Genomic DNA, 19,667 nt, shown 5'->3' with positions numbered 1-19,667 from the left:
AGAGTTTTATGGTACCTCTGGAACAGATGGAGAGTATCGTCTAATGTACAACAAGCCCCTCATCCTTAAATAGGCAGCAACGACTGTATGCCAGGAACGGAATTTCTGGTCTTTAGCAACGAGAATTTCAACATAGGGGGCGGGTGGATTGCAGACAGACCTCTTTTAACCACTGACAGTCACACCTTCTTTTTATTCATCTGATCTGGCATTGTAGAGCAGGAATTTAAATCATAAATTAACCAATATTTTCGGAATGCTTCCATTTCTTGGCATTAATTTGCTTCTATCTTTATCCTGTAATATTAGATTTACATAATGACATGGAGGAAAGTGTTATGCAATTGTGATCATTAGTTTAAAAACGGGGTGCCATATATTTCAAAATATTTTGGGAGTTTCTGCTAAGTAAAGAAAAGGGGAGCTGCGGGGAGCGAAGTAATAACTTGCTATATGTAGGTAGTGGCGACTACGTTGGAAATATGTTCAGCTTGACGAAGCTGGAATATGCTTTATTGTGGTTATATTCAGTGGAACGTCAGCTTGCAGGGCAATTTATTATTTTGATCTGAATTTTTTAATTCACTTTAATTCTCTTCGAATTCCCACAACTCAAATTGAAAGCACTATGTCGCTTGTTTTCTCTTTTTTGTGGAATTGTAAATCCCGTGGGCAGCTCGTTTTTTTTTCTTTAAAACCCCCCCAAACCTTTCCTTACATAGTTATACAGAGATAAAGTAGTTCATACTTTTCCTTTTGTATGAGATGCCGGATGACAAAAGTCGAGAAAGGGCGGAGCTTTAGTTAAGCTCCATGTAATTTGTCAAACCTCTCTTTACTCTTTACCTCCTTCCATCGTTGAGTCACTTCGTCATTGAGGGCGAACATAGAGATAGGAGGAGAAACGGAAACACTGGTTCTATTTCTCCTCCCATAACACGAGGTGTGTCTGGCTGTGCCAAGACTCAACTGGATTGTGATGTCAATAGTTCAATCTTTAATACACGTCTGAAAGAACACAGAGCATCTCATGAAAAATGGTAAAACATTATAGGTTATTTTCAATATTTTATTAATCGGTGTAATTCCCAGAGAATTTACTGTTACCATTTTAGTTTGTGAGTACATATCTGCAAAACATGGATAAAATAGTGCGAAATGATAGAGTTACAATGTTCCTGTTACAATCTTTGTTACAATTTTCATTTTGTTTATATTGATTGAGGATTTCAGGTATATCTTTGTTTTGTTTATATTGATTGAGGATTTTAGGTATATCTTTGTTTTGTTTATATTGATTGAGGGAAAAGAGGGATCATTTTGTTATACCTAAATGTGGAAGGGTAAATACCTCTTCACTTTGATTGTCATTATACTGCACCTTGGGTCGTTTTAATTTTATTTAATATTACTGGCACAACAGGTGTTAAAGCACGGATATAACTTGGCCGGATTGTGCATTAGCTGTATCTGTTCATAAGACAAAACAAAAGGTAACCCTTTATATAGCCTGTTTGTTTAATGAACAGTTAAAGCATATTTGTGTTAGTCAAGGCTGGCCCAAGACATTGTGCTGCCTGGGTACAAGGAAGAAATGCGGCACCCACGCCTCATCAAAACCACACACATCTATTACGTTATGTAGTGTGTGTAGTGAATGCATTGTGTGTGTTTGTGTAGTGAATGCATTGTGTGTGTGTACTGGATGCAGATTGTGTGTGTAGATGCAGTGTCTGTGTGTTTAGTGGATGCAGTGTGTGTGTTTAGTGCATGTATATGTATATATGCATTTTAAATTGTACTGGGGTTGCAAAAGTGCCACCTGAAACCATGGCCACACTTAGACCAATGTACAGGCTGGCCCTGGTGCCAGTGTTTGGATAGTAGAGATCTGGTGGTAGTAGGGTGCTACTAGTCTGAGCCCCAACCTGCTAATACACAGATCTGTTTACTGAAGGACTGTGTTACTAAATGTTACTGCAGCATTGTTACTCAAACTGTTACTCAACGAGCCCAGGACTATTTGCAATCCATTCTCTCCACGTAACAGGGAACTGTGCAGGAAGTGCTCGTGGATGGAATATTGGGTAATAACGTTACAAACTTCTTATTTCGTATTAACTGCTGCAGAGATAATCCAATTCTGTTTCTGGAGTTTGTAAAATCATTTTACAAAATATGATTATGATTTAGAAATATGATTTCTATGTAGATTTAGAAAAAGAAACGCTTTTAAAAAACATTACCAAATCTTTACAAAAAAAGTTTTTACAGAAATGAACACACACATTTACACAAACACACAGATGTACCACACCAACCATAACCAATAAAGTAAAACAATGATGAAAGATGGGGGATGAGATGTCACTTTGTGTATCTTTCTGTACCCACCATATGACAATAAATGTATAGTGATACATACATGGTGTAGAGAGCAACAGGTGCAACTATGATCTACAGACAATGGGCGGTATACAACTTGAGAAAGGCTGTTGTGTGAGCCGAAATGTTGCCTTTCCACTCCAGGAGAGTCTTATGCCAAGTGGAAAATATAAACACATAAGTGATATTTAATATGATCCACATCCTTAGTTGTATCAGTGTTCCTATAAGCATTTCATTATATAATTATATATATTAAAAAAAAAAAAAAAAGAAGGTTTAAACAGTGCAATTTTGCTCGGCATGACATACACGCTTAAGTAATATTCTTCACACGGGCAGTCTTGCTTGTCCTTTTTCCAGTGTAGCTTGTTATGGCCATGGTGTTGGAAGCTATTAAATTAACAAGAAAGTTCTCTAAATTATATTATTATGAGTGTTAATGCAAGGCCTGTAGGGAACCAACTGAGGGATACCACCAGCAAACCTCAATGACAGGAACAAGGTGAGTCTTTAGAGTCTGGTTAGAGCTATGGTACTGTCACAGCCTTAAAACTGTGAAACCCAGCTTCGAATACTGTTCACCCAACGCCACCAGTAAGTGTCCCTGGAAAGTCACCTAATGATATAGATTGTGAGATTGTTTGAGCAGGGCCTTCTTATCCTCTAGATATCCCCCTTTCTATAATTGTAACACTCTGTGGAATATGTTAATAATGAGCTGAGAGCAGGAAGACAATAGTAGCCAATTAATATATTATCTTTCTTGTTTTTTTCAGATTGATTGATGTTCTGTCTGTTCATCGTCACATTTCCACCTGTCATTTATTCACAATTGTAATGTTTATGTGTTTAACATTTGAAAAGCCAATAAAAGGATTACAAAAAAACCAAAAAAACAACACATCGGGTTAGGGAGAACCATTGCATTACTAAACGTTTACGTGATTGATCTTCAGTTGAATTCACAGACCTTCTGCCTGATGACAGTCAATATTTGATATGGGGCAGAATTTGACATTCTCATACATTGTTTCCTCCATATATACAGTGACTACCAGTTAGCAGTTAGCAGTTAGTTAGACTGAGGTCGGATCTTCATCTCTGATATCTTATATGAGTAATTGTGACCACGGCCAGAACTCCAGTTTACCCCATTGGCGTAGCTTGTGTGATTTCCCCGCAAGTACAGTCCATTCAGGTTGGATGAATGGCACACAGTATACCACCAGGCACCACTGTAAACATTGGCACAGCTACCAGTGGCATAGAGGTCATTATCTCTATCTTTGGTAGAAAATGGTGTGTTTCTGTGACCATAGAAGGAGTCACCTGTAAATGGAAGAGAAGACGATGTGTAAACAACTAGTGCAGTCCCTTAAATACACAAACTATCCAGTGATACATGTTAACATAAACAGAGATCCTCTATATCGAACATTTAAATATGGTGTATTCTATATTACTTTGTGTAAATATATTTCTAGATGTTTGCCCAGACCAGCAAACAAGTAATTACAGAGCTTTACTCTCTGGGAAACACGAGCAAGCTTAACTCGTTAGACTGGAGATCTTGTACATCATCTATCAATTCTTGTGCTCAGTTACTGACAATTCCTTGTAAATAAACCTGGTAAAATTTTATAACCCTGAGTTTACTGGAAAATTGGATGTGGCTATTAATTATATCTTTATTTCAAAATCTATCTGTAAACGATTGGCATAAAGCTGTCAGTTTCTTGTCCTATTAGAGAGACAGTGAATATTTCATGGATTAGACATTGGGGTTTATTGGAATAATCTGGTATTTTATAGAAATGTTAGGGGAATTGTACATTTGAGCCAAAAGAACAGTAAAGACAGACATACAGTTGATTTAGAGAAACCTTCAAATTCTTTAAATGCCACTATTTTGTTAAAAAAAAAAACCAGCAAATATCTTTTCAATTTCATACAACTCATCAATTCACAATCCCCCCCATTCCCCCTAAAATAAGACATTTGCCCTAGCTTATTTTCAGGGTTTGTTTGTAATATACAGTCAGGTCCATAAATATTGGGACATCAACACAATTCTAATCTTTTTGGCTCTATACACCACCACAATGGATTTGAAATGAAATGAAGATTTGCTTTAACTGCAGACTTTCAGCTTTAATTTGAGGGTATTTACATGCAAATCAGGTGAACGGTGTAGGAATTACAACAGTTTGTAAATGTGCCTCACACTTTTCAAGGGACCAAAAGTAATGGGACAATTGGCTGCTCAGCTGTTCCATGGCCAGGTGTGTGTTATTCCCTCATTATCCCATTTACAAGGAGCAGATAAAAGGTCCAGACTTCATTTCAAGTGTGCTGTTTGAATTTGGAATCTGTTGCTGTCAACTCTCAATATGAGATCCAAAGAGCTGTCACTATCAGTGAAGCAAACCATCATTAGGCTGAAAAAACAAAACAGACCCATCAGAGAGATAGCAAAAACATTAGGTGTGGCCAAATCAACTGTTTGGAACATCCTTAAAAAGAAAGAACGCACTGGTGAGCTCAGGAACACCAAAAGACCCGGAAGACCACGGAAAACAACTGTGGTGGATGACCGAAGAATTATTTCCCTGGTGAAGAAAACACCCTTCACAACAGTTGGCCAGATCAAGAACACTCTCCAGGAGGTAGGTGTATGTGTGTCAAAGTCAACAATCAAGAGAAGACTTCACCAGAGTGAATACAGAGGGTTCACCACAACATGTAAACTGTTGGTGAGCCTCAAAAACAGGAAGGCCAGATTAGAGTTTGCCAAACAACATCTAAAAAAGCCTTCACAGTTCTGGAACAACATCCTATGGACAGATGAGACCAAGATCAACTTGTACCAGAGTGCTAGGAAGAGAAGAGTATGGAGAAGGAAAGGAACTGCTCATGATCCAAAGCATACCACCTCATCAGTGAAGCATGGTGGTGGTAGTGTCATGGCGTGGGCAGGTATGGCTGCCAATGGAACTGGTTCTCTTGTATTTATTGATGATGTGACTGCTGACAAAAGCAGCGGGATGAATTCTGAAGTATTTCGGGCAATATTATCTGCTCATATTCAGCCAAATGCTTCAGAACTCATTGGACGGCACTTAACAGTGCAGATGGACAATGACCCGAAGCATACTGCAAAAGCAACCAAAGAGTTTTTTAAGGGAAAGAAGTGGAATGTTATGCAATGGCCAAGTCAATCACCTGACCTGAATCTGATTGAGCATGCATTTCACTTGATGAAGACAAAACTGAAGGGAAAATGCCCCAAGAACAAGCAGGAACTGAAGACAGTTGCAGAAGAGGCCTGGCAGAACATCACCAGGTATGAAACCCAGCGTCTGGTGAGGTCTATGCGTTCCAGACTTCAGGCTGTAATTGACTGCAAAGGATTTGCAACCAAGTATTAAAAAGTGAAAGTTTGATTTACTTTTGGTCCCTTAAAAAGGGGGAGGCACATATACAAACTGTTGTAATTCCTACACCGTTCACCTGATTTGGATGTAAATACCCTCAAATTAAAGTCTGCAGTTAAAGCACATCTTGTTTGTTTCATTTCAAATCCATTGTGTTGGTGTACAGAGCCAAAAAGATTAGAATTGTGTCGATGTCCCAATATTTATGGACCTGACTGTAAGCCCTACCCCGAAAATAAGTCCTAGTTGCTGGTAGCAAGTTCGCTAATTCATGGGATTCCATGTGTTAGTGAACTGGTCTATGTCCGAGGGAATTCACACAAATGTAGACCTGTTTTTCTAGCACATGCTTGCTACCATTTTCCCCTGAAATAAGACCTCCCCTGAAAATAAGTCCTAATGCATTTTTCAGGAGAAAAATTAATATAAGACCCAGGAAAACACGGAAATAGACCATTTCTATATATGTAGAAGGGAGTATCCCATACACAGACAACCTGCACCTGTCATACCTGCAGTCCCTCCAGTGAATGACCCCAAACTCAGAGTGTAATTCAGATTCTCCCCTGTGATTTTGAAGTTGCTGTATGTGGCGTAAGTTCTTTTGTTTTCAAAATCCATGAAATCGAAGCGGAGGTCGTATGTTCCTATCAGAAAAGTAAATTATTATTTATTACGTGCAGCGCTGGGCAAAACAACATGGCTTATATAGAATCCATAGAAGGTAAACATGGAATTAAGCACTATGTACAATCACATACTGACGGACACGGTCGAGGTTTGTTTATGTATCTGTTTGGGTGTCTGCCAGGAGGAGGAAGGAAAGTGACACGGAATCTGAAATTAGATTCATGGATATTTTCTTAGCAGTGACGTTGGATATCAAAGGCTGATTTGGAATATTTAGGCTAAAATTATCACCTTGAAATAATTCTACAAATCAGCTGCTATTTTAAATTGTCACAACTCCCTAATTAAATTCTAAGGAATATCGTCATTTCCACCAGCCCTGTGTATACATAGTTTAATGTTAAAAGTAAAACAAAAAGTAACCCATGAAATCATATTTAAAAGAACACTTACACATCCACAACAAAGCCACTAAAGCACTTTAAGTAGCTGAAAAGCTTTATGTGTGATGCATGTGTCCTCTTTTTTTCATTTTGCAAAAAAAAGCAGATTTTAGTAGAAAATGACACTTTAATAAATTAACCTGGTTACACCCCCTCTTCCCCGCCTTCCCCTCCTCCCCAGCCCGTCCTGTTACTTCCTGGTTTATTCAGGTCAGTGGAGCTAAATTCAAGAGGCAGCAATTGCCCCGAGCTTCTGCCTTGTAAAGACTTCTCATTGAACTGTATTGGGAAGTCTCTGATTGGAAAGCCTCAAAAAGCCTGGGCGGGGTTAGAAGGGGAGGGCCTGCAAAGACTTCAGGCGAGAGATCTACAGCTTATACAAACTGTTTTTAGATATACATGCAATTAATAAAATTCATAAATAAATGGAGGAAATTAATTACAGGTTGGCATATGTGATAAACCACCTAATTTTGATATCGACGAGGAAGATTAGTGGTTATAGCAAATTGGGTTAAGCTGTACATGTGGGTCCCATAGGAAAGCATTGGATTGGCTGAGATTATCAATTCTGGTTATCTCAGCCAAGGAGGTAAGACGGGGATTGGAGCCAAACGATGCTCTGGCCAATCAACATCTACTCTTAGAGATGCATTGAATCAGTGAATCGTTATGGGGAAAGTTCAGCGTCTCCATGCAGAGTATGGAGACGCTGACCGTCAGTGTTGCACACTGTGCAACACTGACCCAGGAAGCACCTCTAGTGGCCATCTGAGGTGTGCCTTAGAGCAAAAAGCCTGCAGGGACTGATTATACTTGCCATAACAAATACATTAAGTAGCAGTTGTTTTGGTGACTATAGAGTCCCTTTAACACAATATGGCCATATGGTGTAGCTGAATCCCCATATATGTTTGCTGAGATAGGTGATTTTAAGTAGCCTTGTAAAATTTTAAACTGTATTTTTGTTTTTTGTGTGAGCGCTGTTGCTACAAGATATAAGGAAGGAAATAATGCATGGAAACAGGCGATTAGATTGACTAAATTAGAAAATGAGAAAAAGATAGGCAAACCATCCACAAAAATGTTTATGTACATAAATAAAAAAAAAAAAGTGGAAGTGTAGGTATACTGAAAACAGAGCGTGTTATTTATGCAAATCAGGAAAAGGCAGAAACTAAAAAAAACTATTTTTCCTCAGTATGAATTAAGTAGATATGCAAATGATTGCTGCAAAAAACTTGAAGAAAATTGTGATTGGATGACTGAAGACAAGGTAAAGATAGTTACTGTAAAGAAAGCTATGCGGCCTAATGATATTCACCCACAAGTACTTAAGGAGCTAAGTGTGGAAATAAGTTAACCTCTGTTTCTAATTTTTCAAAATTATTTTCTTTCAGGAATTGTACTGGAAGATTGGAGGCAGAAGTGGTTCCTATTTTCAAAAAGGGTTTAACATCATTGACTGGAAATTATAGACCTGTGAGCTTAACTTCTATGGCTGGGAAAGTATTTGAAGGGTTATTAAGGGATCGTTTTCAGGAATTCATTGGGGAGAACATTTTTATTAGTAAAAATCAGCATGGTTTTATGAAACATAGGTAACCCAAGAGTGGATTAAAGATAGATTACAAAGAGTTGTCATTAATGGTACATTTTCAAGCTGGAGAAGTGGTGTCCCACAGGGTTCTGTTTTGGGACCGATTCTATTTAACATATTTATAAATGATCTTAAAATAAGCATTGAAAGTCATGTTTGAGTATTTGCAGATGACACAAAGCTCTGTAAAGTAATACAATGTGGGCAGCAGATTATTTCACCGGAGAGGGACTTAGGTAGATTGGGTGACTGGGCACTCAAATAGCAGATGAAATTGAATGTAGCAAAATGCAAATTTAAGCATTGGGGTAAAGAATGCACAAGTAACTTATACCCTAAATAGTAGTGAATTAGGGATAACAACACATAAGAAATATTTGGGAATTGTTATAGACAAACTATGCAATAATGTGCAATGTTAATCAATGTTGCTATGCCCAGTAAGATATTATCATGTATAAAAAGGACATTAATTCTCTGAATGAAAATATAATTTGCCTCTTTATAACTCAGTTGAGAGTCAGTTGAGACTCAGTTGAGACCACACCTTGAATATGCTGTGCAATTTTGGGCACCTGGCACTAGAACATTTTTTTCTGAAGAAAAGTTAACAAATTTAAATCTACACAAACGGCACATCAGAGGGTATATGACTGCATAATACAAATATATTCAGGGCCGGTACAATCTATTGTCTGGAAATCTATTCATAAACAGGACCATACGTACGACACAGGTTCCTGCATTCAGACTGGAAGAAAAGAGAATTAGTCTAAGGAAAAGGTTCATTATAGTAAGAATAAACAGCAGATGTTTAAACAGGAACTTGATAAATACTTGCAAAAACACAATATACAGGGATATAATTATAATATGGGGGGGTTATAGCTTCTTAATCCAAAGAGAGATCTTATGAGTGTAGGGGTTTCTGGGAGCTATCTTACCTTTAGGGGTTAGATTGTTTTTCAACAGTTTAAGCCTAAATTGGGGCTCCGGCACCTAGTACCTCTGTCTCCCTGCTTCCTTCTTCTCTGCACTACAGTATGAGGAAGGTTTAACTGAGTAACAGTTGATATACTTATAGACTAAGTTGAAGCTCACAATCACAGGCCGACCATTGTGAGAGATAATACGGACTATTTCTCTAACTATTCTAACTATTCTAACTGCACGAGTGTGCTAGCTGTTCATCCCGGCTTTCTGATAAATGTTATGCTATACTTTTTGGAAGTAAAAAGCAATTTGTTGCAGTGAACAGGAACCACGTTTTGCAGTAGGAAACATAAATATTACCTGTGGACGTAAGTTGGTGAATATGATCGTTCCCCAGCCAGAACTCGCTGGCCTGGTGTCCAAACCCTCGCTTGTAGGAATTCCAGTCTCGGAAAAAATCCACCGACCCATCCATCCTTCTCTGGAAAACCTAATTACAAAATAAGGGGATAGTGGTTAACCCAATAGGTTCCAAGCAATGGTAAATATTCTGCTCTCTATTTGAGTGGCCTTGTTCTAATAGATGGTCAGTGATCCTAATCTTATCGTTACACATTTCTTCTTAACGGATAAGCTCTGGTGATCTGAGCCCTGGAATTTTTCTTATATATAAAAGTAATGAATCTAGAGTTATGGTGGCAATGTTACATAGAGCAATATTGCAGACACCCCTGGTGGGCATAAGTGGAAATGCAAGTTAAGATAATCTTTCTGGTAGAACACACTTTTTTTCTAGTTAAGAGCAGCCCTGGAAACACTCCGCTATTGCCTGTTTTACCAACCTGTCTAATGTCTGCCTCAGCTGTAGTAGTCTGCTAGGAAAGTAAACCTTAGTGACCATACTTACTAGCCATCCTCCTCCGTCAGTCTCCATGTCACAATACACAGTGAGAGGAAGCCCATTGCTTGTGTATACTGTGTACCAACCGGTCAGAGAAGCTCCATAGTCCAAGAGCTCCTTACAGTTCTGGGCAGCTGGAGGACAGAGAATGAGAGAGGATCATGCTGATTGGACGGTTAGCTGTTTGACTTCCTGATTCAATTTAATACAGCCAATCAAAAAGGGAGATTGAATATCGCCGCTTATTAAAACACTCAGAATGCCAGACTTTACTTGTTGATAGACAGCAACTGAATCTAGCATGCATTTAGTATCTCTGATTACAATTAATGGAACAAATAATTACCTTATATATTATGTAACAAAATGGACTTATATGTATTTACAAGGTGTGATACTTACTTCCAGGGGCAGGTACACCGGGATCTCCCTTGTCACCTGAACAAAGAAATGTTAAAATATAAATAAAACATAAAAAAAAAATATTGCAAAAATAAAATATATACATTTTCACCACTTATGTTGTAATTCAAGGTTTTTTATTTAGTATGTATAAATAGAGACATTACGTATGGTATCACTATAAACGGCTCTGTAATAGCATTGGGAGTTAATAAATGCAGCGTTGATAAAATCGCATTCCACATTTCAAATGTTTTGTGTTAAAAGTGTCACGTTTAGTGGATTCCCCTAGATTCACCAATAATTGTTTCAGTTCCTCTTAAATGAAACATATATTTAAATTAAAGAAACAGACATTGAACTTTCTTTCTTTCTCGGATGTGTCCACATTTCTGATTTCTTTACAAAACAATTGAAGTAGCAACATTAAAAGAAAGGGCTCTCTCTATGTTATTATTATTATTATTATTATTTTATTATTTATATAGCGCCAACAGATTCCGTAGCGCTGTACAATGGATTCCGTTATACTCTTTCAGCTGCTTAGTAGATAGCTCCCTAAATAGCAAAAATAAGAAATAATTTTCTTCAATTTTCTCCGCCAGTTGCTTAGCACATACATTCCTTATTTGGTACCCTTAATAATGGCAATCCCACGTAAGTATAGGACACCAAATTAGGGAGCTATCTATTAAACAGCTGAAAGAGCAAAAATAATAAAAACCCTTTCTCCTAAATTTGGTCTTTCACTTGTTTTCTAGATGAAGTCCTTAAACCGGATAACCTTAAATATGGTAATCTCAAACAAGGATGGATACTTAGGGAGTGTCACTAAACAGCTGGAAACCTTTTATTAACTTCGATCTTTCAGGCAGCTGTGATTAGCAGATAGCTCCCTATTTTGGTATCCTTATGTAGGATGATTACTATGTTAAAGGATTTCTAATTAGGGAGCTATATGTTAAACGTTTATATGATTTGGTCTCCTTTGGAAAAATAATTGCGTCTGAACTTGGTTCTGAAATTTTTCTGAATTTCGATTTGTCCCAAATTGATCATTTCTGAATTCCAGACAATTCAAAAGTCAACCAACTGAAACAAAACGTGCATGAAACTATTGTTTTCACACATTCACATCTCAAGAAGCAATATTGGTTGTTCATTACTTTATTCTTTATAACTTTTTATCTGCTATTTATAGTCACAAGTCTGAGTTTATCCTGAATTTACCTATGTATTACCTTTTTGTCCTTGTGCGCCTGTGACCCCTTTATCACCTGTGGAAGAGAATAAAATCTGTATAATTATAAGACCCTCAGTAGGTCCTTTCCACCGTTTTCAATGTAAGATGCAGAGATAACCTGGCCACGCATTGGGACCACGTGATGACAATGTATAGTCCACGTATCTTGCTGATTCAGTGACTAGCACACTCACACAGGTACACACATCAACACATGGCCAGAGATATATTTTTACACTAAATCCTTCTTGGTTCTAGCCATCTTCCTGTCTGTCTATCCATTGCTGCAGGATCGATGACTTTCATGGTGTCTAGTGGGGAATGGGCTGAACCAGTGCTGCAGTCTATGCCTTTCCCTCCCACGTGGTTTTCTTCTGCGGTGGTTGGGGTGGCGCAGTTGCAGCGATGCCCCATGTGGGTAAAAGGAAAGCATGAGGTAAGGGGCCCGCTGTGTTAGAACCCAACCAGTCCGCATAGATGGCCCCCAGCGTATTGCCAGAGCCCCTTACCTGGGTACCAGCTTTACCCCCTGATGATGACTCTGCTCTTCGATTCTGGGATAAGGTTCTACATTCAAAATCTAATTTCTATGGTGATTGTATCAGGATTAGAACTCGACTTTCCTATTGCTCTCTCTCTTTCTACATATAAAGTGAAAGAGAGAAAGAGCTTTGTACAGTTGTCATGACAATATAAATGTGATCCCATATTCTGTATTCTAATTTAGTGTTCTGCCAATATATTGCTATAGAGTTAGTTTACCTTTAACGCCTGTTGGTCCCATCTTCCCGGGAGTTCCAGGTGAGCCATTTTCTCCTAAATATAAGACACCACAGGGGTTAGGAGAATATATTTTGTCCAAAACCATTTTACATTGTAATTTAGGACTCTCAAACTGGATACATTGTAACTGAAAAATATGCAATGACATCATTATGATAATTAACCTCTGGGTCGATACAACTGATATTACCTTTAAGTCCTGCTGGTCCTTGCACTCCCTGTATTCCTTGTGTTCCAGGAATTCCCGGACATCCTCGTAAAATGGCCAGCTTGTCCGACTCGCCAACGCCAATAAGCTTCACATCTGCCCAGAAAGTAAAACATAATTTATATATATATATATCTTTCACCAGTTAGGGGTTTATTCACAGAATATCAAATTGTAGTGAATTAAAAACCAAATTACATATTTTAGGTTAAAAAAAAGCCAAGCTGGGACGATAGTGCTGTTAAGTGAATAAAAACGAAAAAAAGAAAAAGAAAATGCCCTTTTGCTATTAATCACGTTTAGATTGTGAGCTCATTTGAGCAAGGCTTTTTTCTCGTCTCACGTCTTTACTTCTTGTAAAATAACTGCATAGTAGAACACTGTGTAAATTTACAATACTATAGAAATGACAATAATAATACTGACAACATGGATAATAATTACAGCTTTGTCAATTACTTACCTTTCAACACAGTTACTGACATCGTAGGGTTCAATGGTTTTATCTGCAAGCTTACACTCGTCATATTTTACAGAAGATATTGAGTTCTATTAACTAAAAATATATGGGATAATTTAAGAATGGGATTTAAACTTTCAGTCCAAAAGAGAAAACTGAAAATAAAAATCAACATATCTGCTGAACTGGAGATACATACAAACACGATTATTTTATCCAATGTCTTCCAAACTGGTTCTAAAGTCACTACAATTAGTTATTTATTGACTACATGATTAGAAACATTATAATGTAAAGATCTGTGACAGTGACATTACATTATACAGTTTGTTTTGATATAAAGACTTTCCTTGATTCAAGATTTGGTTTGAAACTTTAGCCGTATGAGTTCAGTGATGAAGAATTAAAATAAGAGATGGAATAAGTATCTAGTAAGTCCTTATTTATTGGACTATTGGGGTTTTGGCAAACTTTGGATAGATCCTCTGTTTCTCAAGTCTAAAGCATTTCTCACTTTCTTAGCTTCAGACTTGATAAAGGGAAGATCTAAATTCTGTTAGTCCTATAAAAGCAGTTTTAGAAGACTTTAATTTCATCTGTTATTTTACATCTTCAACCTATAGAAATAATTACTTGTGTTTACTGATTTTAGCAATATCCATCCCTCCCTCCATCCAAAACTCATCCATCTATCCATCCAGCTATCCATTCATCCAAAGAGAGATCTGACATCCAATTGAGTCTTCCCAGTAATAAAACATAAATAGTATAGATGTACGTCTATATACATTACTGGACAAGACCGTTGAGAATTGAGACTTGCCTGTCAGAGTGATCTGATTCTTTAGCTATCAAGCCATCCAATCACTCACTGACATTTAAAGCATGGGTATCCGTTTATAAAGGAGGATTGTGTATAATATGTTTTTTTTCACACCTAGCACAAGTGTTCACATTAACTTTTAGTTAACATTTTACTTTTCGCTACTTATTTTATAATTGTAAGTAGTTTATAAGCAAGTTTACCAAAATGTTTCTAATTCAGTTGTCGGTTCACAGTAGCTTACTGTTTGAAAAATAAACTCTAAGTGCGCTTCTCCAATCAGTAAAAATATAAACTCAATGATTAGAGTGAGGGATCATTCGTAGCTCACCTGGACAGGTGTCTTCAGCATAACACAGAATGGCGGCCAGCGATACGAGAATGCTCAGTGACGAATATGCGCAATTCCTCATCTCACTCCCTGTAGCTGCTGGAGTGGAAGAGTTTTATGGTATCTCTGGAACAGATGGAGAGTATCGTCTAAAGTACAACAAGCCCCTCATCCTTAAATAGGCAGCAACGACTGTATGCCAGGAACGGAATTTCTGGTGTTAAGCAACGAGAATTTCAACATAGGGAGTGGTTTAATTGTAGACATACCTCTTTTAACCACTCATAGTCATGCCATCATTTTATCTGATCTGGCTTAGTAGAGCACGAATTTAAATTGAGATGTATTAAGGCAAACAAACAAATATTTTCTATTTCTTGGTATTACTCGACTCTAATGTGTCGTCAAATCTAATGTGCATCTCAATTTTGTAAACCTGGTGTAACATATTCATCCTCACCTTGTGGCCAGCGGCCGTCCATCTGCATGAATGACACTTGCGGTATGATAATGGACACCGGCCACTGCAGATCCAAGGCTAATTATACCCCCACACTCGCTCACGTGACTGACGACGTTGGCGTGCACATGACGTCGTTCACACAAAGCGCGCGCACGTTTTGGGGTCAAAGAGTGATCCCGGCCAATTGGAAAGGTGGAGCAGGTATAAAAGCCTAGAATTACCTTTCCTCATTGCCCTGTCATGGTTTCCCTAGTGGTTCTCCAAGAGAGCGCGTTCCGTATTCTGGTTATTCTTGTTATTGACTTTGGCTTTGATTTTGCCTTCCCTCTATTCTGGTATCCCTGACCCCTGGCTTTTTCTTTATTGTTGTGTCCCTTTCTGTGTCCCCTGACCTCGGCTATTTCTATGACCATTCTTTGGTAAGTTAGTCCAGCCATTCTAGGGTCCGATAATATGTGACCTATTGGTCTCCTGTGTTACACAATTCTACGTGCTGGATCATACTGTAATCCTGACATTTCGACAGGGCCATCGATCCTGTAGAATTTTGAAAGCACATTGCTGCTTGCGAAAGGAAACTAGAGGAGAATGATCACCGCATGGATCGATTTGCCCAGAATTTGCCCACTGCATGGATCAATTTGCCTCAGTACGCTTCTTACCCGAACAGCGCATCTACAGCCTCTGGTCTCTTCTTCTGTCTCACCTCTGCCTTATGTACCTCCGCCTATAGTACACACTATGGCAGTATAGACATAGGCCCCACTATCTCTCTATCTCCTCCCCTGCACTTTGATGGTAATATTCAAGAATGCCGGGGATTCCTTAATCAAATGGAGTATGATTTTGGGGCCTCACCGGGATCTTTTCATCAATCAACTTAAGGGTAAAGCTTTAGCTTGGGCCAATCCGTTATGGGAGAGTAATTACCAGGAATTCCTTAAGAAATTAAACTTACATTTGAACCATTAGGCAGGGAGGAAGACGCCTCCACTGCCCTGATGCACATCAAACAAGGGAGCCGGTCTATCTCGGACTATGCCATAGAATTTCGTACCCTGGCTTCCGAGGTAGACTGGACTAACAGTGGGCTAATCTCCGCATTTAAGAAGGGATTATCTGACACTATACTACATGAGATTGCCGCCAAAGACCTACCCAAAAAACGTAATAAATTTATCACATTCGTTATGCAAATTGAAAATAGATTAAGAACCAGCGAAGCTACTAAAAATAAGACCAGACGTATGACTATGCCTTTAACACCCCGTTTCTCCAGACCTATTGTCCCTGAAATTCCTGTTCAGTCCGAACCTGAACCCATGCAGTTGGGTGTCACTAGACTGTCGGAAACAGAAAGACAATATAGGAGAAAAGAAGGCCTATGTCTATAATGCGGTAGGAAAGGACATATGAAAAACAATTGTCCCATTCATCCGGAAAACTACCGCACCTTAAGGGGACAGTTCTTAGATGTAATGGAGACGTCCTCTGAAAAGAATAAATATAGATTTCTCCTTGATATATTATTATAGATTATACTTGACAAAAATAACTTTTTATGCAAAACCCTGATGGACTTCATTGATGTCCAGTTTGTTAAGGGTAATACTTTACCTATCAAGGAACGACTATCACCTCTAGCTGTAGAGGCTATAGATGGAAGACCACTCTCACAACCATTGATTACTCACAAAACCTTACCCATTAGTATATCCATTGGAGCCTTGCATAAGGAAGATATAATGTTTCAGGTTATTGCATCCCCTTTCTGTCTGATCATATTAGGCTTTCCTCGACTTAGTAAGCATAACCCTCATATTGATTGGGCTAATGGGAAAATATTGTAATGCGTTAAGGATTGTAATGAAAGGTGCATATTACAGATCACCAAGAGAGTAGGTACTATTGAATTACCCGCTGTCACTAAGTTCTCAAACTCCCGAGGTTCCCATACAATACCAGGACATTAAGGAAGTATTTAGCAAAACTCAGTCTAATGTATTGCCTCCCCACAGACCGTATGACTGTTCCATAAACTTACTACCAGGCGCTATGCCACCTAACGGAGCAGTTTATGCTCTATCCCTACAGGAAAGTAAAATAATGGAGGAATATATTAAGGACTCACTGAGTAAAGACCATATACGTAAATCATCCTCGCCTGCTGGTGCAGGATTCTTTTTTGTATCTAAAAAGGATGGTGAATTGCGCCCATGTATCGATTACAGGGCATTGAACAAAATCACCATTAAGAAGCCTACCCCATTCCCCTTATTGCTGAATTATTTGACAGGCTCCAGGGCGCTAAGGTGTTTACTAAGCTTGACCTTAGAAGCGCTTCCAATTTAGTGAGAATCAAGGAAAGCTCACCACGGTCATGTTAGACAAGTCTTGCAAACTTATTGAAAAATCACCTTTATTGCAAATTGGAGAAATTTATCTTTGATCATTCAGAAGTACAGTTTTTGTGATATAATATTTCTGCCTCGGGATTTCAGATGGATCCTAAACAACTGGAATCGGTCCTACAGTGGCCTTTACTCACTGGGTTAAAAGTCATTAAAAGGTTCATTGGGTTTGCCAATTATTACAGAAGGTTTATAAAGGGTTTTTCATCTTTAATAGCTCCCATTTCCAATATGACATGCAAGGGGGCTAACAGTACAATATGGTCTAAGGAGGCTATAGAAACTTTTGAAATTCTCAAACAAAGGTTTGCCTCTGCAGACATATTAATACATCAAGACACCAGTAAACCTTTCACACTGGAGGTTGATGCCTCAGAGACGGGAGTAGGAGCTGTTCTCTCCCAGAGGGAGAACCAGGATACTCCTTTGCACCCTTGTTGCTACTTCTGTAGAGTTTGAGTTGAGTTGTCTTTGAGTTGTCCCCTGCTGAGCGCAATTATGATATTGGCAATAGAGAATTGTTGACCATTATTATAGCTCTCAAAGAGTGGTGACATCTTTTGGAGGGTTCCAAGGACCCCCTTTTGATCATTACTGACCACAAAAATCTGACTTACGTTAGTGATGCTGAGTGATTGTCTTCTAGACAGGCTAGGTGGTCACTATTCCTTTCTCGCTTTATTTTTTTTATAACTTATAGACCTGGGTCTAATTTGTCAAGGCCGATGCCATATCCAGACAGTTTGATACTGAGTCTATACAAGAACAAGAGACATCCCCTATCATCCCCCCTGAATGTATCATTGCTTCCACTATCCTTTCATTGTCCTCTCCGCTGCTTGGCTCCATAATGGAGGCCCAGTCTCAGGCGCCCTGTGGTAAACCTCCGGATAGATTGTTCGTCCCATTGGGTGAAAGGGTTAATCTCATGAAGGTGTTCCATGACAACTTGACTGCTGGTCATCCGGGTATTAATAAATCCACATCCGCGATCATGAGATCATTTTGGTGGGATTCCCTCAGGAAGGATGTTAAGGAGTATGTTCAGGCTTGTTCTGTTTGTGCAGTTTCTAAAGTACCTCATAAACTTCCTTGTGGCTTGTTGCAACCTTTTCCGGTTCCTGAGGTTTCATGGTCTCACTTATCCATGGATTTCATTGTTGAACTTCCTAGTTCTAATGATTATACCACTATTCTCATGGTTGTTGATCGTTTCTCTCAAATGGCTCATTTTATCCCACTCAAGAAATTGCCCTCATCTCAAGACCTGGTACTGATCTTTATACGTGAGATCGTCCGTCTGCATGGCATTCCTCACAATATTGTATCTGATAGAGGTTCTCAGTTGGTATCTCGGTTCTGGGCTTTCAATAAGCAGTTGGGGATTGAATTATCATTTTCATCCTCTTATCACCCCCAGACTAATAGTATGGCTGAAAGGGCTAACCAGTCTTTGGAATTATATTTGCGTTGTTTTGTTAATAGCACCCAAGACAATTGGTCCGAATTACTACCTAGTTTGTGAGAAACAATGCTGACCATGACTCCTCTGGACATAGCCCATTTTTTCGTTAATACTGGCCGACACCCTACTGTCCTCCCGGCTGTCTTTTCTGACATGGCTTTTCCTGCTTTAGGTGACTGTCTTGCCTCTATTCTGGATACCTGGGTCAAAGTTCACTCTGCCCTGGGGACTGCTACTGACCGTTTCAAGCATTATGCTGTTTACCAAGTGGGTGAGAGGGTTTGGTTATCTTCGCGCAACAACCGGCTTAAGGTCCCTAGTATGACATTTGCTCCTAGGTTCCTTGGGCCTTTTCGTGTCCTTCGGATGCTCAATCCCGTTTCGTACTCTCTGGCCCTTCCAGCCTCCTTGAAAATTCCCAACACCTTTATTGTCTCCTTGCTCAAACCCCTTGTTTGCAATAAATATGCCTTGGTTGTTTCTGGACAGGAAGAGTATGAGGTCTCTTCTATAATTGATTCTAGATTTTCTCGGGGCACTTTACAGTACTGGTTGATTGGAAATTGGAGTACTGGTTGATATATCAGCCTCTGATATATATGCAAGATCCGCTATTTTCATGCCAAATTTCTTCTTAAGCCTAGTCCTGCCTGCCTGGTGGGCGGTCTTCAGGTGGGGGTAATGTAACATATTCATCCTCACCTTGTGGTCAGCGGCCATGCATCTGCATGAATGAAACTTGCGGCATG

The 19,667-nt window shown here is 38.9% G+C and overlaps 1 protein-coding gene across 1 annotated transcript; it reads right to left on the bottom strand.

The window, feature by feature from the left end:
- Window positions 1–3,309: 3,309 nt before the first annotated feature.
- On the bottom strand, window positions 3,310–14,704 carry LOC134573296 (ficolin-1-B-like). The gene is made up of 9 exons (XM_063432954.1): window positions 14,580–14,704; window positions 12,948–13,061; window positions 12,737–12,790; window positions 11,973–12,008; window positions 10,732–10,767; window positions 10,336–10,463; window positions 9,789–9,918; window positions 6,335–6,469; window positions 3,310–3,717 (listed from the first exon to the last, which is right to left on the bottom strand). Exons 1-9 carry the CDS (start codon window positions 14,659–14,661, stop codon window positions 3,461–3,463), a joined length of 972 nt encoding a protein of 323 aa, XP_063289024.1. The 5' UTR covers window positions 14,662–14,704; the 3' UTR covers window positions 3,310–3,460.
- Window positions 14,705–19,667: the final 4,963 nt, after the last annotated feature.

The sequence above is a fragment of the Pelobates fuscus genome, chromosome 9, assembly GCF_036172605.1.
Source record: "Pelobates fuscus isolate aPelFus1 chromosome 9, aPelFus1.pri, whole genome shotgun sequence".
In the NCBI taxonomy this organism is placed as follows: Eukaryota; Metazoa; Chordata; class Amphibia; order Anura; family Pelobatidae; genus Pelobates; species Pelobates fuscus.
Note: the sequence above shows the minus strand (reverse complement) of the source record. Positions and strands in the feature narration are given on the sequence as shown.